We start from the raw sequence: 22,340 nt of genomic DNA, 5'->3' as shown, positions 1-22,340 counted from the left end.
AGGGTTTAAGGTTTAGGACTGAAGGGCCTCTGCGAATAAAGATTTGTATTGTATTCTCTGTTGAGTTTGTGATTGTGGAGTTGTTGTGTGATGTGTTCTAAGGACCACGTTTTACATGCCCCATCTTATGTACGTTCTTGACTATTTTTAATGAAATTTATATCTAAAGAAAATAAAAAATAAAAATAAAAAACCAAACTCACTAAGGACCACGAGACTCATAATATTAAGTTGTACCAGTTTAAGAAATGGACTTTTAACAAAATACTCCCGGTAATGTTCACTTTTAACGAAAAACCACATTTTTACCTTTAACTGTCACTATTCACTATACCTTTAAAAATGGTTTTTCATTAAAAGGGAAGTTTTTTTGGATTTTTCATTAGTTTTCCTTTTAAGAAATGAGATTGACAATGTGATTAATAGAGGCGAATATTTTTTTTATCAGTTAATTTGTGAAGTTTCCTAACCATTAGTTTCCAAAAATTGCTTGAGAGAAAACAAATTAATACATACTTAGCAGTGTTGGCACTAGCACACGTTTAAATTCATCAGAAGGAAAGTCAAAGAATGAGAATAGGACTTATCAAACCACACCATTCAATCCTTTTTAGTACATGAGCTAGATATCCATAAACAAAAGGAACAAAAAAGCTTTGAGAGTGAAAACACATAAACTCGATCATGATGAAACTGAGAAGCAAAGCTTTCCAAGGTTTCAATTCTTAGTTTCTGCTGCTCAGCTGTGCACAAAACATGAACATATCATCAGATGGCACTCCAAGTGAGAGTGGTGGGATCCTCCATACAATACATGATATACATTTAGGCAAATTCTTCGCGCATGGTACAGTAGCACTCACGAATCCTCCTCCACATAGTGCTCCAAGAAAATACACACCATATATATAAACACCAACACGCTTTTATGTCTATATATGAAAAAAGGGAAAGATTGTAAAAGGAAATATAAAAACAGAGAGATTTATTTCATCCACTATTGTATAAAGTTATTCACTTATCTCATAGTCTTATCACTTCAAATCTCGCCCAACACTATGTATAACAGTTAAGCAAGATTCATTCATCGCATAGTATGCGCAGCATAGAAAATACTACGTATGAAATGTCTATTCGCACTAGTGCACGCTGAGAGATTAGTTATTGTTAATACAAACCAAATATTGGAACCAATTAATACATGTGTGGAAATATGTATTGTGCGCGTGAAAGTATGGCATGACTCATGAGTCATGACATGGCGGCTAGATAATTAAGCCCTCCCTCTTGTTCATTATCAATGATCAGTTTCATCCCAACAATTGCAAATGGTGCGACCATGGAGGGGCTCGTAGGGCCAACGTGCCTTCAAACTGAAATACATGGAGGTCCGAGGGAGGGGTGGGACCAAGTGTGCCAAGGAGTTGGGACACATGCTAGATGATGTGTAGCTTTGTAGGGTCGTTCATGGTGGTTGTCGGGGGGTGCATGAGGCCGCTGAGTGGGACCAATTATATAGGGTTGGAGATGTTGTAAATTCATGATTTCATTGATTTGGGATGAGAATGAAGGGAAAAGTAACTCTTGTATAAACTAGTGTATTTGCTATGATTGCATTTGTATCTTCTCCTTATGGTTTCTGCCCTCATATGACACGATAATTATATGTACAAAAAAACCCTAATTTTCTCAAAACCCTAATATGGTATTTTATTTTCTTTTATGTCCAAACCTAAAAAGCTCAGTTAAGTTAATAGACAATATAATTGTATAAGTTCCCTAATTTTTCATGTGCTAATTTTGAGACTCGTTATTGTGAGAGGAGCGTTGTACATATAACTGATGCAAGACTGGGAGATTAAGTTCTATATAAGTTTAAAAATAAACAAGGTGGGCTAGGGGGACCAATCAAGTATTCTGGGTAAAGTCTTTCAAAATGCCTTTCTTTGTCCCTTCAAATTACCAAGTTTTTCAAAAAGGATATGAATTAGTCCTCCCAAGTTGAAGTTAAAGAGGAAGATTTTGGATTCAACTTTTCCACATGTAAAAGGTGGGGACTTTATTGACACTTGATAGTTTGGTTTGGTTGAGACTTTTTAAGTAAGATTTGATTCTAACAAAGTGGTTGACTATTTGTGAATGGTGATGTGTTTGTGTTGAGAGAGAGAGAGAAGAAGAAGAAGAAGAAGAAGAAGAAGAAGATTGCGTGCGGAAGAAAGAGAGTGTTGTGGTGTGGGCTTTTAGATAGTGTGTTGAGTTTGGTGATGCGCGTGCAGCACAAAGAGGTGGGATTGTGGGCATAATGGGGGCTGCCAGCCACATATCCATAAGATTTATTCAGGACGCCATACATTCTGCATCATGCCTCTTCTTAAAACAGAAAAATTTTGATTCCTAAACTCACATATTTTCATCATTGCTTTCTCAACCCTTTCTAATTCTCTCAATTCAAAATTTAACTCTCTATACTATACACCTTAGCTACTATAGTGCATGCCCTACATGCATCGTACAAATACAAATTGGTTGCTTCCGTTTCTATTGATGTTTATCTTCCAACCTAACAGCACATGCATCATACACATACAAATTGGTTGCTTCCGTTTCTATTGATGTTTATCTTCCAACCTAACAGCATATAGTATACAGTATCAAACGATGTTATGAGTTTAAATCTAACAGAGGTTAGTTGTGTTGTTTATAATAATTGATCACGTAAAACTTCGTTTGAATGTGTGATTTAGATTGAAAATTTGACACCATAACTTGTTTTTAGTTGTGCATCTATAACCTAACATGCCAAAAACTTTTGCCAAGAGAAAGCTTCTTCCTAGCGAGCTGATCATTCTGAATTATAGATGTAATCTTTCAGCAATAGTCTTGAATTGAAAGCCAAGGAGAACCAGAAATGTAATGACTAATGAGGCGAGTAGTCGCTTAGGTTGGCTATGAAACTTCATTGGAAAGCCCACCAAACACTAATTACTCCCTTTTACTTCAAAGTTACTGTACCTAAATACTTTATCTCTGACCAAAATTAACACGAAAATCATTGTATGAGAGATACAATATAACTATGTGTCGGTAGTTTTGGCAAATGAATGAAAAGAGAAATGATAAGGAAACTCTCTTAAAGGAAGACTCTTTATAGATTCTTTGTCAACTCATAGTTCAACGTCAATTCTTATACCAACATTATAAAATACTGTGCCAAAAAAATGAGGGCATAGAGAGTCTCACTTTTGAGAGAATCTCTTTAGCGTTTCTCGAATGAAAATATGAACCAACAAAATTATATGAAATGTTAGGCAGCATGCGGTTTGAAATTGCTAGAGGTTTAAGTTACTTGTATAAAGAAAAGGTTTGGCTAATCAAAGTTGACATAATTAATTCTATGTATGGCAATCTTTTTCCTAATTTTCCTTTTGGGTGAATGCTTAAATATCATTGTTGACTCTCCCAAAAATATATCAATATTGATAATACGTTTACGTTATACTGCTAGACATACGCTTAGAGATCTCGTATTTCGATTTTAGCTCATATCTTGGTTCTCTTTTAACTGTGATTATCACGGTCTTGTAATAGCTCAAAAACAAGTTGGTCTTCCATTTTTTTAAGGGGAAACAAAGCTGGCAATGTCATTTGCATGGAGAATAAAAATGATGGGAGAATGGCCTTGATTTTACGTATGGATCTCCCCCTAATTCAAAGATATTCTCATTATTTTTATCAGCCACGCCTGATTCCTTTTATTTTTGTTTTTTGCAAACGAAATTATTATTGTTTTAACTTATAAGCTAAAATATTCATGATATTCTGGGCACGTCTTTACCTTTTTTGTTATCAGCACCTGCTCGATCAATGCTCAAGAACATATGGCAGCATTGTCCCTATCAACCAGTTATTTTCATATTTTTAGTGTAGTTTTCACCTTTCCATTATCCCATTGCCCATTTTCAAAGTTTTGAGTGGTCATATTGCAGTTCTTTTTACACTAAATTTATCAAAATTACGAGAAGGAAAATTCGAACTTGGGTTCAAAAGATGAAAAACACTGCTCTACCCCAACTTGACTAAATCCAAATCTGCAATTTTTTAAATCTCTTTTCTTAACCACTTTTTCTAATCTTCTATAGTATACTACTCGGAAAAATTATTATGCCTATAAAAAAAAACATATTGAATTTAGCAACCATGCTAATAATTCTTGTCATGGATAGGAACAAACAAGAACATATCTACTTCTAGTCTATAATTATGTCCCAGAATTTTCAAGCTAGGACTTAGATATAATTCCTTGTAATTGTGATGCTGAATTTTGACCCATCTTATTTTCAATTATTGACATTCAAAAGTAACCAAAGTTTCCCAAAATTTGGCAGAAAAACACATGCAGATAATTATCTTCATCAGCGAGAACTTGTGATGATAAGGTTCTTGTACAAACAACAGTTCCCTGTAGGCTAAGTACAACCTACTTGTGACTGAGCAGATCAAGCATATATATAGATCCATCTGTCCAATTCTTACAATCGTAGAATTACTATGCCTATTTATGATGTTTGTTTCTTGGTCCAACATCAATTAGTCTTAAGGGGCCTCCCCTGTTTTTCTGCTTATTTTTTATACAGCAAGTGAACCATGAAATGGAATTATATGTGCAATTTAGCACAACTCATACCATGCAAATTAAACTCGTTAAGTAAAGCAAGCAACGATAGTAATAATATCTGTTAACCAGTGTTACACCTTGTAACACAATTTGGAATCCACAAGAGATGAGAAAACTCTTCTACCAAACCCGTATACGTAGTATGAGTTCAAATCAGACATCATGACCGTAACTTCAGAAAACTCAAAATTTGTTTTCTTTAATATGTTTATTGAGTTGTTGCATGATTTAATTCGTTAACTGTTGTGAAGTTAATAATTGTAAGTCTACATAATAATTTAATTTTTAACATGATAATTGGATGGAATATGTTTGTCATCTTAATCAAAATGGACTGAAATGAATTAAGTGGAAACAAATCATTAATCGGCAATATGCATTGTTGGATTTGCTTAGCACTACTCATGGGAGAGAACAGTGACTGTCTGCCGACTGGAAGTAAGTGGAGAGAAGTGCAGGATTCAGATACAAATCATACAAACAATAGACCAGAAAACAAAACAACAAAAAAAATAAAGATTAATATTATACGCGTGGGCATAAATTCCGTTTGCTTGTACACATCAGTCTCTCTCTCTCTCTCTCTCTCTCTCTGCTCTGATGAAAGAAAGGATTTTGCTCACGAAAAATAAAAAGGATTTGTAAGCAAATTTCAATATACATATCATCATCCTTGTTCACTTCATAATGCCTGCAATCATGATTCTTGGTTGCCTCATCCGCATGCCCCTCCTCTCAACCCTCCCTCTCTCTCTCTCCTCCCTCTCTCTCTCTCTCTCTTCTCCCCCTCTCCCACCTACCTATAAATTCCACACACCCCACCCTCTCTCTCTCATCTCTACATTCCCCACTCACAATCTCTCTCTCTCTCTCATCTCATTTCGTCCTCTGCATCTCTTCTTATCGCTATTTGTTCATCTGGGCACTTGTTTGATTTGCGCCCTTGTATTTTAGGGCACTTTGTTCGTTTTCCTAGGGTTTACCCTACAGTTTGTGTGTGACCTAAAGAACCCGAATGGCGGTTTCTGGTTTTGAAGGGTTCGAGAAGCGTTTGGAGCTACACTTCTCGGGGGACGACCCTAAAAATGTAGGGTCGCTCGGTCTTGGTCTTCGCCTCCTTGACTTTGAGTCCTTGCAACAAGTCCTACATGCCGTCCAATGCACCGTTGTCTCGGCCGTCGCGAATCAGCACTTCGATGCTTACGTGTTATCCGAGTCCAGCCTCTTCGTCTACCCCACCAAGATCATCATCAAGACATGTGGGACCACCCAGCTCCTCAAATCCATCCCTCCACTCCTCCGCCTTGCGTCGCTAGATCGCGGCCTCACTCTCGTCTCCTGCCGCTACACCCGCGGCAACTTTATCTTCCCCAGTGCCCAGCCTTTTCCCTACACCAACTTCCACAACGAGGTCGTTTACTTAGAGGAGTCACTTCCCGCCACTCTCTGCTACCGAAAGGCCAACGTCATGCCCTCCAAAACCCCCTCGCACGCTTGGCACGTGTTCACAGCATCCACGCAAAACACTACATGTCGTGTAGGGGAAGAAGACAACGACGGCGGATTGTTCACCCTCGAAATCTGCATGACCGAGCTCGACCGCAACCTCGCGCGCAACTTCTTTCTCCGTCCCAGCGCCAAATACGACGGCGACTCCGCTGGCAAAGAGATGACGGCGATCACTGGAATTTCCGAAATTAACCCTCGGGCTCTGATCTGCGACTTCGCCTTCGACCCCTGCGGCTACTCCATGAACGGCATCGATGGCGACCGCCACTCCACCATCCACGTCACCCCCGAGGACGGGTACAGCTACGCTAGCTTCGAGTGCGTGGGGTCGGTCTACGACGACCGCGACGACGTTGTTCGGGTGCTGAAGAAAGTCGTCCAAATCTTCCGGCCGGCGACGATGTCGGTGTCGACCACGTGCGCGAGCCACGAGGTGTGGACGCGTGTCACGGGGGCATTGGAGCCGCTGGGGCTGAAGTGCCGGAGTTGCGCCGTGGACGAGTTTCCCGCCGCCGGCAACGTCGTGTACCAAACGTTCGTGGATCATCGGAGTACTGAAAATAATAATAAGTAGGATTAAATCGTAATTAAGTGGGGTTTTTTTAATTTTAATTAGAATTTTAGAGGAAAAGCGATCGGACGGTGGAGGTGCGAGGAGAAAGAAGGTGATGATCGAATGTGAGGGGTTGACTGTTGGGTTAAATAGTAGAGATGACGTGGGAGCTAGCACGATGATAATGCACCCCACTTGGGCTTGTCACGCCTAAGATTTTGAGGTTGTTTTTTGTCTGGTAGTGGGGGATATCAATATTAAGTGCTATTTGTTGAGAGGGAGGTTTACTTGAAGTTTCTTTCTTCTACATTCTCTACCTCTATTCTTTTCATTTTCTTTTTCCCCCAATCCCTTTGGATTTTCTATTTAATTCTCTCTATTTTCTTGACCCTCTCACCCTCTCCCTTTGTCCGTAATGCATGCTTTAATTTGTTTCTGATAATCAATTACCAAACAAAAATGAATCACAAAAAATTGCGTAAAATGAAAACTCGTGAAACAAGCAAAGAATGTGCGGATGATTGTCTAAAGATTAGTTGCCCCATTTCATAAGTCTGCAGTTTGACGTCTATCCATAACATGGCAATATGTTATATGTATACGTTCGAAAATGTGTTCAATCTCTCTTTCTTTTTTTAAATCAAACTCATAATTTTAAATATTCCTTGTTCATTTTATGAGAATACAACTAAGTATATACTGAAATGTTAATATGTTCAAGTCATTGTACTTGTACATTATAAATTTATAACCCAATATCTTTGGGACCCTAACAACAAAATCATCATCGTATTCTATTGAAAATCTCCTTTGTTTTAAAGTGGCAACCCTGGTTTGCATGCATGGAGGGTTTAATAAACTTTCCCATAAACAAAATAATTCTCCCTCCATGATAATATGCAACGGGCAATGAAGTCACGACCCCTCACCATGATGTCATCCAATAGTTCCTTGTCGCATATAATTTTATTTAATTTTTTATCCTTTTTACTTTCACGTTAATAAAAAAAATCATATAATTTGCACGTGATAATTATTATTAAGTTGAAGTCGTCCGACACACCTAATAGCTACAGGTAAAAAGAGAGTGGAAGCTGGTTCAATGAACCACCTGTCTAAAGTTGATTTGTCCTCAAAAGGGTTCATATGATATGAAATTATTACATTGGGGGCTAAAACTTTATTTTGTCTAAAAATGGGTTCTTTTCATAAACAATCTATTTTTAGAGAAATTTTTCATTGTGACCGAAACATTGAGGGTATACCACGTGTTTTTATATAAATTGTGGGAAATTTTATTTTTTAAGTTATTAACTTTTTAACACACATATCACATCATTTATATAATAACACGTGATGTACCATCCCGTGTACCGGTCATATTGAAAAATTTCTTCTATTTTTGGTAAGTGGACTGATTCGTAAAATGGGTAAAACTGTTAACAGGCTAAGGCCCATTTCATGACAAAAACAAGTTCTAAGCCCAAGGACCCAAAATTCTTACCCAAATAACCAAGTGAAACGGACCACCTACACCTGTTGGTCTTTATAAATTTTTTTTTTTTTTTAACAAACGATATGATCTACACTAAAGAGAAGAGATGTAAATTTAGCTTAAAAATAGGCTAGTAATAATTTGGTCGAATCTAAGACCTCTTACTTACAAGAGAAGAGGAATACCACTAAACTGTAATACAAAGTGGCATAATCCTATTTTTTATTATCTTTATAATTTGAGGGATGTGAGACAGTCGGATGACTAGTATGGTGTGTGACAAGCTATCTGTATCACACATTTCGTACAATGAAATCCAATCTGTAAAGCAGTATGTTTCTCTACATAAATAAAAAAAAAGCCTAATTAAACATGATCATGTTTGAGCCTTTGAGGAGTGTGAGACAGTTGAACATCTAGTTGTATGGTGTTACGGGATATCATATTTCTTGTAAATGAAATCCCATCTATATATGAAGACAATATGTATCTTTACATTACTTTCGGAAAGTTTTCCATATACCGCAAGTGTTTGGTCAACCTAAAGGTTGAAGTAAAGAAGTATTTATTTCCTTATACGTTTATGATGTCCGTAGCACCTTAGTAATGTGATAAGTAGTTTTCTCTTGCCAAACTTATATATGATCAAACAAATTCTTCTGTTGCAATACTGAAAGTAACACATCGGAACATGATAATTAATCATGGTTTAGCGAGAGAACATAAACATGATTGAGCTGTTTCCCCTTTTAAAGTGCATGCCTTAATCAAGTAATTAATAAAAGCATTAAGAATCTAAGATGATTAACTAAAAACGATAAAATTTAATTAACCCATCAACTTTTGGAGCTTTATTATCAAAAGCTGAAGATTAAGATGGAGAAAAAGGCTACACATCAAAAGCTTGCAAGAATGACAGAATCTAGTGGGACTCTTTTCAGGTCATGCGACAATGCTTTTGGTCCCCCAATCATCTTGAAAATTGAAATTAAATTGCTGCCCAACCCAACACCCTCTTTTCCCAAAAGCAAATATTGGAATTTTTCTGGGAACAAGGTTCAAGTTCTTCGGAGAAATTCTTATGTCAAGCCAAATTTATCGGTCATTTTAGCTCCAATTTGTATAAATCTGTCTTCAGTTTGATTCTCGTCAAATACGAAGTTGAACTACATTATTATAAGAAACCTATTATAAGGCTTAACCCAATTCCCTACTCTATTAATGTATATAATATCGTTTGTTAAAAAAACAAAACAAAAACAAGATCAGGGCTAACTTTTGCTTAAGGACAAACTACAGATAGCAAGCCCTCAAGTCCTTCAACAAGCCCTAACATGTGTATTCCATAAAAATATAGTCTTGCATAATTGGAGATGAAAAATTTTAGCCCTACAATATTATTTAAAATCTTAATTTTTTTGGAGGGTAAAACATAACTATGGGCTACGTTTACCCCTTTGTTACTGGAGGCAGCCTTATGTGTATTAGAAACACAAGTCACAATGTATTATTTTATGTGAAATGAATGACAGAATTGATATGTCTCATTTATATTAATAAATATATATTATATTTTATTATTTGAATGATATAATAATGTTACATAATTGAAAGTACACTGAAAAATTATCGTGAGATTTTTCTCACAAGTCACAGCTCAAAGAACTGTAAGCTGTCATAAGTGTCCATCTTAATAATTTGTATTTTCGCAGGTGTTGAAGGAGAAACTTCCAGGTTAACAGATAAGGATTCAAATGCTACAACAATTCCATTTACTAAAGAGCTGTGGATAATAAAAAGCCGCTTTTTTCTCCAACTCGTGCCTTTTCTCTCCTCCGTGAGAGCCTTTCCCTCCTCCGTGAGGGTCCTTCCTTTGTGAGGGTTGCCAGTGATTTTAAGCCTTCGTCCGGTTTGGCCCACTTTCCCAATAGATGCGCAGTACCTTCCTCCAGATCTGCAAAGTTTTTCCCCTATTTATTCTAAGTTTTTTCCATCCATCCGCAGTGACTTTCCCCTCTGTCTTCTTACGGGAATTTATTTCTCACCTACCGGTTACGAATTGGAGTTACTCCCAGCCCTCTTTGCCCTCCTTCTTTCCTTAATTTCACCTTCCAACTGTTATTTCTCCGTTCCTTCCTGACAAATTATCCCTTCCTAGGTCAGATCTAGGTCTGCAAGTCTTGTCACAGGTATGGTAGGAAGGAGAAACAGAGGGATAGTTCTAATCAGACATGAATGCACTGGCCTTTTGAAGAAAGGTGGGAGCTCTATCCAACAGTGGAGTGGGTCCGGTCATAAATTCCTTCCACCAGATCCAGGCAAAGAAGCAATTTTCCAAAAGCAACTTCGGCGTTATTCAACAACAACTCGAGCCAACCACCTAAGACTAGTCATCGGGGATATTAATGAAGAGGTATGCTTCAATTTCGTGATACAAATCTCTGTTGGTCTGATTGTGTTCATTTGGTATATCCAGTTATTCTCTACTAGCTTGAAGGTTAGTGAGAGGGTTTGTGAAAAAAGAAGAAAGAAAACGGGGAGACAAGCTTACTTTTTACTGTGTTCTACTGGATTAATTATTCTCTGGGCATACCAACAAGTTCCATATCAAATGGCAGGAGAGGGGGTGGATGATCTTGTGGTCCACTTAGAGAAAAGCTTGGATATATCTACTATGGAACAAGGAATTAAATTGGTGGGCATGGCATTGGTCAGTAAAACCCTTAACAAATGGGGGATTCGCAACATTCTCAGATCTTCATGGCAGAGGTGGGGAGAAATAGAAATCAAGTGGGTCAAAGAAAACACCTTCGTTATCAAAGTCAAGGATGAAAGTACGGCTGCTAAAATAATTGATCAGGTCCCATGGGCGGTTATGAAGCAAAACTTTGTAGTGAAAAGATGGCCCTCGGAGCTAGCCTTGGAGGAAATAGACATGCAAAGAATTTCGTTTTGGATTCAAATAAGGGGAGTGCCTCCTTTTCTGAGCTCTGAAGCGAATATCAAGCAGTTGGCATCAAAGATTGGGAAGGTTCAAATAGTGGAGGACCCAGCAAAATCCAGGGGTTTTTTGAGAGTGAAAGTGGAGGTGGACACGAATTATCCTCTAACTACAGGGTGTTGGATTCCAAGGGACAACAACAAGGAGTCTTGGATTGAATTCAGGTACGAAAGGTTACAGGACTTCTGCTATCGATGTGGTAGGATCGGACACCCGAACACTGAATGTCATTTTGAAGCAGTAAAAGGGGGGATGGCTGGATATGGTGAGTGGACTAAAACGGCTCCTGTTAGGGATATTAGTGAGACTCCTAGACAGTTGCCCATCAACCAGGGGGAAAGAAGGCATGCGGGAGCAATGCGAGTGGGTCGAAATGTGTCGAACAGGACTCAAGGGGCTGCGGGTAACGGAGAAAAGGATACCATTGAAGGAGTAAGGGCAGTAGAAGTAACTGAGAGTGAGGAAGGCCCGGAACTGAAGATAATTCATTCCCAACCGGATCAGATAAGCCAATCGATTTCGATCAGTAGGGGTGATAAGTGGTCAGGAAAAAACAAGAAGAGGGAGTTGGATGTGATCAACAGAGATGTGGGTCATTCAACTCGAAAGAAATCAAGAGTAGTGGCAGGAAATAATGGGGTTAATGACAACGAAGGGGAAGGTAAAGGAATAGATCTGGTTCAGAATCATGTGGGAGCTTCTTCCCAAGGCGGTGGCGGCTGGCCTTCAACAGCCACAACATCGCCATGACACACCTATTTTGGAACTGCCGTGGCTTAGGGTCTGACATGGTAGTTCGTGCCCTTCATGGGCAAATCAGGGATCATAGACCCTCTATGATCTTTCTCTCGGAAACAAAAATGAAAGATCATAGAATAATAGGCGTGAGAAGGAGAATGGGATATGCTAACGGTTTTAATGTTGCACCGATTGGTAGAGCGGGAGGTCTCAGTCTCTGGTGGGATGATTCGATTCAGGTGGAGGTAAAGGAATATTCTAAGCATCTCATTGATGCTCGCTGCTGTATTGTTGAATCGGCTGTGGTGTTTCGGTTTACTGGTATTTACGGTACGTCTTACAGGGCTGAAAAGGAAGTCTTTTGGAGGGGAATGATTCAGAATTTTAATCCGGAGAGTTCCCCGTGGATATGTGGAGGCGATTTCAATGAGTTTTTATGGGATCATGAGAAAGTGGGTGGGGCTGAAGTTAGGTACAACCGGCCTAGGTATCTGGAGGAATTTATGAGTAAGGGGGAGATCATGGATTTAGGCTTTAATGGCCAAAAGTTCACTTGGCGGGGGACTCGAAATGGGCAACTTGTTGAGGCCCGGTTGGATAGGGTTTTGGTGAATGACTGTTGGTTGTCTACCTGGCCTAACTCCTTTGTTACTAATGCCTTGACTCTTGGATCTGATCATTGCCCTGTCGTTCTTCGGTGTGAACGGAAAGCGGTTAAAAAGAAAAAGTTGTTCCGCTTTGAGGCCTTCTGGGCGAAAGATGCTGAGTGCAAAGAGGTAGTGAGGAGAGCGTGGGAGATTAGCAGCGACGGTTCTCGGGTAACAAAATGGAATAAGAAGCTGCTTAACTGCCGTACCACCTTAACAAGCTAGAGTAAGGAAAAATTTAAACAGAGAGGGCGACATATAAGGGATATGACGGATCATTTGGGTAGGTTACAAGAGAATTGGGGCAGGAATGCTCAAGAAATTGATTCCCTATCTAGAAATCTTGATCTTTTGTTGAGACAAGAAGAGTGCTTTTGGCAGCAAAGATCTAGAATTCAATGGCTTAAGGAAGGGGATGCTAATACCAAATTCTTTCATCAATCCACTATGCATAGAAGAAGAAGAAATACGGTGTTAGCTTTAAAAAACAGACATGGGAATTGGACTGAAAACCCTCCTCAAGTTAGGCGGTTGTTTGATGAGTACTTCATGGATCTCTTCACGTCTTCTGGTCACAGGGAGTGGGGCAATTTATTAGACTGTGTTGTCCCAAAAATTTCAGATGAATTGAATGAGTCTCTAATGGCAGTGGTCTCGAGTGATGAGGTCAGAGTTGCTGCCATGCAAATGGGAAGTTTAAAAGCTCCGGGCCCTGACGGCTTTCCGGGAATCTTTTATCAAACTAATTGGGACACCATTGCTGCAGAGGTGAATGAATTAATTTGGGATATGATGAATGGAACGGAAATCCCAGGGGGAATTAACGCTACACACTTGGTGCTGATTCCGAAGGTGCCTAAACCGAAATCTGTGGAGCAATTTCGTCCCATTAGCCTCTGCAACTATTCTTATAAGGTGCTTTCCAAGGTTTTGGCAAATCGTCTCAAAGTGGTTATTCCGGATTTGATTTCTCCTTCCCAAAATGCTTTTGTGGCGGAGAGGCAAATTCAAGACAATATTGGAATTGCTCATGAGCTTTTTCATTTCCTAAAGACTAGAAAAGCTAGGAGTCAATTCGAATTGGGAATAAAGTTGGATATGCAAAAGGCCTATGATAGGGTGGAGTGGGATTTTTTAATGGCTGTCATGGAGAAGATGGGATTCGATGAAAGATGGCGAAAGTTAATTTTGGGATGTATATCGTCGGTGAATTTTTCCATCTTGCTAAATGGTCAACCGGGATCTAAATTTGCTCCGTCTCGCGGGCTTCGGCAAGGAGATCCTCTTTCCCCTTACTTGTTCCTTTTGGTTAGTGAAGTTCTATCTCTTATTATCCAACAGGCTTGTGAGCGGAAGTGGTTAAGGGGGGTGCAGATGAACCCGGCAGGTCCGTGTATTTCCCATATTCTATTTGCTGATGATACTCTGATCTTTATTAAGGCTGAGGAAGAGAATTGTAGGAATCTTATTCAGCTGATTGATAATTTTTGTGCGGCTTCTGGACAACATGTGAATAAGTCTAAATCCAGTGTGTGTTTTGGTTCCAATGTCCCTGAGGAGGTCTCTCGACATCTATCTAATATTCTTGGTTTTGAGTGGGTGGGTGATCCGGGGATGTATCTCGGGGTTCCAGCTATATGGGGAAGATCTAAAAAAGCCGGGTTGGCCTATGTTAAAGGCAGGCTTCTGGATAAATTGCAGGGATGGAAAAAATCCACTCTCTCCCAAGCCGGCCGGGAGATCCTGATTAAGGCGGTGGCACAAGCCATTCCAGCTTATCCTATGAATTTGTTCAAATTTCCTGTTTCTTTTTGCAATGAAATGGATGCATTGATAACTAAATTCTGGTGGGGTCAAAAACTTGGTGAAAATCGGATCCATTGGGTTTCCAGGGAGAGATTGGGTCGGTCTAAGGAGGAAGGGGGTCTCGGCCTAAGGAGTTTTACGATTTTCAATGATGCTCTGTTGGCCAAACAGTGCTGGAGATTGATCTCTGAACCTAACACATTATGGGCCCTTGTTCTCAAGGCCCGTTATTTTCCTAATAGCTCATTCCTTGATGCTAAGAAGGGTGGGAGAGCTTCTTGGGTTTGGGCTAGCCTTCTTGCTGGAAGAGAGATTCTTAGGGCAGGTGCTCATTGGCAGATTATGGACGGAAATGACACGAGGGTTTGGGTAGATAGATGGATCCCCCCCATCCCTTTAGGGAGACCGTCCCCGTTGGGGTCAGTTCAAGTTTCGAAAAATCTAAAGGTGAAGTCCCTTATCTGTCCGGTGAGTGGGGAATGGGACTTGGATTTTTTAAAACCTTTCTTGGCGGATTCTGAAGTTGAGGCGATTTTGGATTTGCAAACCGGTGATCCGATGCTTAAGGATAGATTGGTTTGGCCCTTTGATAAGAAGGGGTCTTATTCTGTGAAATCAGGCTACTATTGGAGTCTCAATCGATCCCAAGTTCGCTGCCAACAACCTACCAGGTTAGTCTCCATTCCTTCTACCTTATGGAAAACTGTATGGAAGTTGAAGGTTCCTCCTAAAATTCGAACTTTCATGTGGAAGACCCTGCATGCGGCTTTAGCTACAATGAAGAATTTATATATTCGAAGATCTTCCCCCTCTCCCATCTGCCCTCTGTGTAACTCCTTTGATGAGTCCATAGAACACCTCTTTCTTTTCTGTCCTTGGGTGGAGGTGGTATGGTTTGGAGGAAGGCTGAATCTGAGACCTAACCGGCAGCAAGTTTCGAGTTGGGCTAGTTGGCTCATGCAAATGGGTGCGGCAGAGAATGGGTTAGCGGAGGTGAGGATTGATCGAATTTCCTATATTGCTTTTACATGCTGGCATATTTGGAAATCTAGATGTGATTTTCAGTTCAACAATCAGGTTATCTATCCCAGCAGGGTGGTTGCTGCTGTCTCCAGATCGGTCTCGGATTACCAGGGGACAATCTTAAGGCAGAGTTCCCGTTCTTTGCTAAACCATTCGAGTTTGGGAGATGGAGTTAAGTGGTCTCATCCGGATCATGGTGTTATCAAAATAAACGTGGATGCCAGTTGGGAGGCAAAGTCGGGGGTGGGTTTCACGGGGGTTGTGGCGAGGGATGAGCAGGGTTGTTTTTTGGCTGCCTCTAGGCAGAAGATTAAGGCTACTGGTGCTACTATGGCGGAAGCTTTGGCCATTTTGCATGGGTGTAATCTGGGGGTTAGCAATGGATGGAATTCAATATGTGTTGAATCTGACTCATACGATGCTATCTCCTGTTTGTGGGATCCGGCTTTGAAGGGCAATTGGTATGCTTTTCCAGTTCTCAGGAAGTGCCTTAGATTGGGAAGGGCTTTTCAAGCTTGCCGCTGGTCTTGGGTTCCAAGACTAGCCAATTCGGTAGCGGACTGTTTGGCGTCGCGCAAGTGTAAGGAAGTATGTGATCAAGTTTGGGTCATTAGACCCCCATCTTCCCTGGTCCATGTTTTAAGTAATGATGGCCTTCCTTGCCCTCCGTAGATTTTTTTGTTAGTTTGAGAAGGGACGCTTTAGCATTTGGTGCGGCATCATGGTTCCTTGTACCTTCTTTTTCTCCTTACTGATGTGGTGTAGTTGTCTGTTTGCCTCTTTGTTTGGCTTTCGTGTTCCTGTTTGGCATCTTTGCCCGGTTATGAAAAACTGTTTGCCAAAAAAAAAAGAGCTGTGGATATAACACATCATATTGAAACTCTTTAACTTTCACGTACACCTTTTCATCCATTTATGGAAGATGGCTGGAGTTTTGATCTCTAATTTTAGACAATGTTGAACTTCATGAGTCAATTGGTGATTTTCTATAGTATCGTGGTGTCCGTGTCGCAGTTTTACGTGTATTATTGGTTGTGCAAATTTATCTTCAGATCAAGAAATTGATCACTAAAGAGGATGTATACATTTAGCACCTCACATGTATCAGTGAAATCTCTACATGCATTGCATTTTGTCAAATATATCTAACTTAATAGCGTCGATCTCTCTTTTCAAGGTAAAAAAATATTTGAAATTCAACGCATCATGTGTACTTATTTACTATACTTATCATATGTTCATTAAATATAATTATTATTACCAATTTATAATTATAACATGTGAATTAGTATTGCTTTACCACACACTCAAAAATTTTCACCTCTAAATTAAAAAAAATATCGATATGCGTTAATATTTATATTCGAAAGTTGTCACAAATGTGCGTATCAGGTTTTTCTTTTCTTTTTGTTCCCTTGATAATGTCTTTCCGCAAAGCAACCGATCATTTCGAAAAGCCTGCTCTCCTTACCTTCGCTAAGATTATATTCCATGCGAACCCCACACATGCTTGTACAGTGATTTGATGCATTTGCTTTGCTTCTGATAACCTTGCTTTTTTGTGGTTTTATTCCAAATTTGAAACGCACTAAATAATAAAATTGCATACTTAAATTTGTTTTCATACAGCCACTTAATAATACGGTATAATGATATTCATCTTCACTTGTAAGTGGAAGGTCTTAGGTTTGATTATTGTCAAAGACGAAATTGAACCCCATTATTGCTAGTGAGACTAAACTCATAATTTCCCCCTTCGTGAAAACGTTTGTTCAAAAAACAAAAAAAGTAATTTCATACAAGGTAAGTATATTATTTAATATTTAATTAGGTCGGCAATTTGAAGGACTCAGTCCAATATTTGAATTCAAGGAAGATGGTCGTTTTATTAGCACATTATATATTGTTAAACAAACTCCATATTTTCTTTCTCCATTTTAATACACTCTGCATATTTTCCCCTACTATCCTCATATTCCACACATATTATATAAAATTACGTGCTTCATTAGTATCTAAATTATGCCTAGTCTGTGTTAAATGTTGTTAAGTCATGGAAATACTAGAATATGTATAACAACTCTGCAACCGTTGTTGCAAAAAGAATGAAACAAATATGAAGTCTTATTTTATGCGAAGTCTCCATAACATTGATTTTATGTTTCATTTGTCGTAAATAACTATTTCCAATCAAACGTGTTTGTGCTTTTAGCGATTTGAATGTTGTTCTACAGTCGAAAGGGAGTGGCTATGAGAGCTTGGAAAAGAAGTATATTAGAATACATGTTGAAAATAATTTGGAGTGTATACAGAAAATAAGTTTCTTTCTTAGAATCTTATAAAGCCTAAATAGTCATCTCATATTAGGATATGCAAGTTAATTAATAATAAATTTTTGTGGGATGTGTATTCAACAATAAGTGACGTGCATCTTTTCTTCTTTTAGATAGGCTACGGAAGCAAGCATGAGTGGGAATAATCAATGACTTGAGTTTAGTTCTTTAGTTTGAGTGAGGGTAACATTCTGGTCTTAAGCAAAGTCGTCGTGCCTATCCTGTTCAGTCAGTTGCATATTGGTAAGCATGATTGTAGAAATATAAATAGGCGAATGAGTTTTTCAACAAATTAATATATGGGTGCTTAGTGAATCCACAAGATTCAGCCTTAGAACGCCCTTCGTCCCTATTAGCACGTGTCAAATACACCCCTAAAAAGGTTTATTATTAAATACTCAATACCTAGTTGACCAAAAGAAAACAACTTAATTACTCAAAAATTTTGAGTCAATCAGAGTATATAAAATTGGAAAATTTTATTTGGATCCAAATTTTTTCTTTCTGAACCCAAATTATAATATTTTTACTTTGAATCTATGTTTTATCTCACATATAAAATTAGTTTAGAAAGAAAAAGAAGCCAAGTCACTTCCGACATCCACCCCCACCTCTCCAAACCCAAAGACACCCAATGTTCTTCACCCCTTCCCCTACCACCCACAATCAAAGACCCAAATCTCATCTCATCATTATATAGAAGCAATGCTTCAATACCGTAAGGATAAATCAATTAAGAGACATCATCCAATTAAGTCATTTGTTTAATATGAACCATTAAAAACTAGGTCAATGAGTTTGTGTGTAGAACCTTAGTTCTTCATTAATCATTTTCACAAAAATTCAACTATTTTGTGAATTAAATCAATTTGAGTTCAAACTCATTGAGTTTAAATCATTCAATAGGAATGACAAAAAGTTTCAAAGGTTGGATGGGGGGTGTTTTCTTGGAGGACATCGATGGGGTAATTAAATATATCTCTTTTCACTAATAGGTTTTTGCGATGGCTTTTTCTTTCTAAACCCATTTTTTATGGGGGCAATATTCATAATAAGTTTGGAAAAAGTAAAATACAAGAGGAGTGCATGAATTATTTTCTCAAAATAATTAGATATTTTAGTTTAATGAAAGTCATTTGCTTGATATAATAACCAAAATAAAAGTTATGGGCATTATAGTAAATCAAACACAAAACAATTTTGCAGTTCATTTTCTCTCCCTCATAGTCACCCCATTTTTCCTCCACCTCTTGGGCGCGTGTGGCTTTGGCCTTAATTAACTGTGTTGTTTTGTTTTGTACATTTTCGTCAAGACTAAAAACGACGGAAATTTACTACCACAATTTCCGACATCCACCCCTACCTCTCCAAACCAAAGACACCCAATGTTCATCACTCTTTCCCCAACCACCCACCCACCCACCCACCTGCACCTCTCCTACCACCCCCAATCAAAGACCCAATTAAATCGCTTCGCACCATAAGAGACATCATCCAGTTAAGCCAATTTGTTTAATTTGAACCATTAAAAACTAGGTTAACGAGTCTGTGTCTAGAACCTTAGTTCTTCATTATTAATTTTCACAAAAATTCAACTATTTTGTGTATTAAACCAATTTGAGTTCAGACTCAATTAGTTTAAATCATTCAATAAGAATGACAAAAGGTTTCGAGGTTGGAGGGAAGGGGTGTTTTCTTAGACCCACTCCAACCCTGGGCTAAAACCTAAATTCACGCCCCCCCCCCCACCCGGCGCAAAAGCCACTCAAACCCAAAACCTAAACCAAACCTAAAACCTAAAACCTTAAATGAAGGCAAATACCGGCCACAATTTAGCCCACAAAATGAAATGAGACCCATGGGTGAGAGTGAAAAGTGGGCTGTGAAGCCCACACCCCAAAACCCATACGCATCACGCGCCATTTTTCTTTCCAGCTGAGGCCCACCCACGTAGGGTTGTCCCCCTTGTGTGTCAGCCTCACTGTAGCCCAATGGCTACTTTTCTTCATCCAATGACCAATTTAATTGGACCATTGGTTAATCCAATGGTCCACGTTCAAATATTTTTTTTTTAGTTTTATATTTATATATTTATTGAATCCAACGGCTTAAATTGAATATAATCAAATCTAACAGTAAAAAAAGATCTAACGGTCTAAATTTAAATCCAACGGCTAAAATAATTTAAAACAATTATTCAACTCAAAATTCAACCAAAAACTCTATAAATACCTATGTATTTGTACAAACATCCACACAAAACTCATTTTTCTCCTACAATTCTTCCAATTTTTCTTTCTACCATTGCTTCTCATTTCCAATTTTTTCAAGATGGCAAAAGAGCATGTTAGAGGTCATAATTGGACCTTTGACGAAGATATTGCTTTATGTTTGGCATGAATTTCTGTTAGCAAAGATGGTGCCGTCAGCACGAATCAAAATAGAAAGGTTTTGTGGGGTAAAATCGTTGATAAGTTCCATGAAAACTCCCACGCTTGTCGAAGGGAAGCTGGTGGTGTTTATGATCGGTGAAAGATTATCAACAAAGCGTAAACTTTGTAAAAGGGAAGCTTGGAGAGAGCCATGGTTGACATGCCTAGTGGAAAGGGCGCCTCAGAAATTGTAAGTTTCTTTGTTGATATTTTATTTGTCATATACATAATAGTATTTTTCAACTAATTGTTTTTACGTATTTAATGCATAGGGTGACAAAGTAATGGCAATTTACAAGACAAGAATTACACCAAAAAATCAAGCTTTTAAGTTGCATCATGCTTGGAATGTCCTCAAGGATTGTCCGAGGTGGGAAACCGATGCGGACCAACAATGGGGAATATTATTTCATAGTGAAGCCCCGCCCCCAAATGATTTGAATGAAGGTGCGAACGAAGATGTCAATGAAGGTGTCGAACAAATGACCTCAACTTCTTCGTTTGCAAGGCCCATGGGAAGAGATAAGTAAAAGGAAGAAAAGAGAAAAATGAAGTCCCAAGATCCGATGAGTGGACCCTTTGCTACCGGAATTGCAAAATTGAGCGCAACCCATAGTGCTCGCCAAGAAGAAGCGGCCCGAATGCGTTTGCAAATAAAGGAAGAAGGGGATAGGGAGCAAGAGAGGTTCGAAATAAATTTGATGATGGATGACCTCAACAAATACACTCCAGAGAGGAAGAAGTACTTACGTGGTAAAGCAAAGGGAAATTTTGCAAACAGATGCCATAATGAGTATATTTTAAGAAGATAATTTATCTCAAGGCTATACCCCAAGTCCACCAAGTCCATCACCAAATCAAGATGGTGGATATTATTATTAAGTTTATGTAGTTTATGAATTTTTGATTGTATTAAGTTTATGTGGTTTATTAATTGTCGTTTGAATTTTCGATTGTATTAAGTTTATGTGGTTTATTATGTTGTTTGGTGAGTTTCATGTGTCGATTTAGTGATTTTTCAATATTTATCGGAATTTAAATATATTTAGATTAAAATATTCACAAAATTAAATTACGATAGTCTACATATTTTTTTTAAAGTTAATTTAAAAAAAAAATTAGCCTAAGTTCATTCTTTAATAATCATAAATTAAAATTTTAGGCCAGAATGGTTAGGCCAGAAATGTTGCTTTTCCTCATGTCTTTACATGGACAATTGATCTTCGTTACATAGACAATTCATCTTCTTTCTTATGTCTCACCGTTCTACAACTACAAGATTGGCCCGTGACCACTTTGGTCCCTTATGTCTCCACCCCTACCATCATGCACACATCACACCAAATTAATAAACATAACAAAAAATTTGCGCAAAAAAAAGTGCATAATTTCATTTTTATCGTGTCAATAACAACATAGAGAATAAAATCATTAGTCTCTGAACTAAAAACTCTTATCGGATTCTAAACTTGCCACATTGTGAAACAACAACACAACAACAACAACAACAAAGCCTTTTCCCACTAAGTGGGGTCGGCTATATGAATCCTAGAACGCCATTGCGCTCGATTTTGTGTCATGTCCTCCGTTAGATCCAAGTACTCTAAGTCTTTTCTTAGAGTCTCTTCCAAAGTTTTCCTAGGTCTTCCTCTACCCCTTCGGCCCTGAACCTCTGTCCCGTAGTCACATCTTCGAACCGGAGCGTCAGACGGCCTTCTTTGCACATGTCCAAATCACCGGAGCCGATTTTCTCTCATCTTTCCTACAATTTCGGCTACTCCTACTTTACCTCGGATATCCTCATTCCCAATCTTATCCTTTCTCATGTGCCCACACATCCCACGAAGCATCCTCATCTCCGCTACACCCATTTTGTGTACGTGTTGATGCTTCACCACCCAACATTCTGTGCCATACAACATCACTGGCCTTATTGCCGTCCTATAAAATTTTCCCTTGAGCTTCAGTGGCCTACGACGGTCACACAACACGCCGGATGCACTCTTTCCATCCAGCTCGTATTCTATGGTTGAGATCTCCATCTAATTCTCCGTTCTCTTGCAAGATAGATCCTAGGTAGCGAAAACGGTCGCTTTTTGTGATCTTCGCTAGATTGCTCCGGTCATTA

The 22,340-nt window shown here is 38.8% G+C and overlaps 2 protein-coding genes across 2 annotated transcripts; both read left to right on the top strand.

The window, feature by feature from the left end:
• Positions 1 to 5,287: 5,287 nt before the first annotated feature.
• LOC103403819 (S-adenosylmethionine decarboxylase proenzyme 4-like) lies at positions 5,288 to 7,125 on the top strand. Its single transcript, XM_008342664.4, has one exon. The coding sequence runs from the start codon at positions 5,691 to 5,693 to the stop codon at positions 6,756 to 6,758; it is 1,068 nt and encodes a 355-aa protein (XP_008340886.3). The 5' UTR covers positions 5,288 to 5,690; the 3' UTR covers positions 6,759 to 7,125.
• Positions 7,126 to 12,021: 4,896 nt separating this feature from the next.
• LOC139193008 (uncharacterized) lies at positions 12,022 to 12,843 on the top strand. Its single transcript, XM_070815964.1, has one exon. It carries the CDS (start codon positions 12,022 to 12,024, stop codon positions 12,841 to 12,843), a length of 822 nt encoding a protein of 273 aa, XP_070672065.1.
• Positions 12,844 to 22,340: the final 9,497 nt, after the last annotated feature.

This window comes from Malus domestica, chromosome 16 (genome assembly GCF_042453785.1).
Source record: "Malus domestica chromosome 16, GDT2T_hap1".
Taxonomy (NCBI): domain Eukaryota; kingdom Viridiplantae; phylum Streptophyta; class Magnoliopsida; order Rosales; family Rosaceae; genus Malus; species Malus domestica.
The sequence above is the reverse complement of the archived record's forward strand: the minus strand, read 5'-3'. Positions and strand labels throughout refer to the sequence as shown.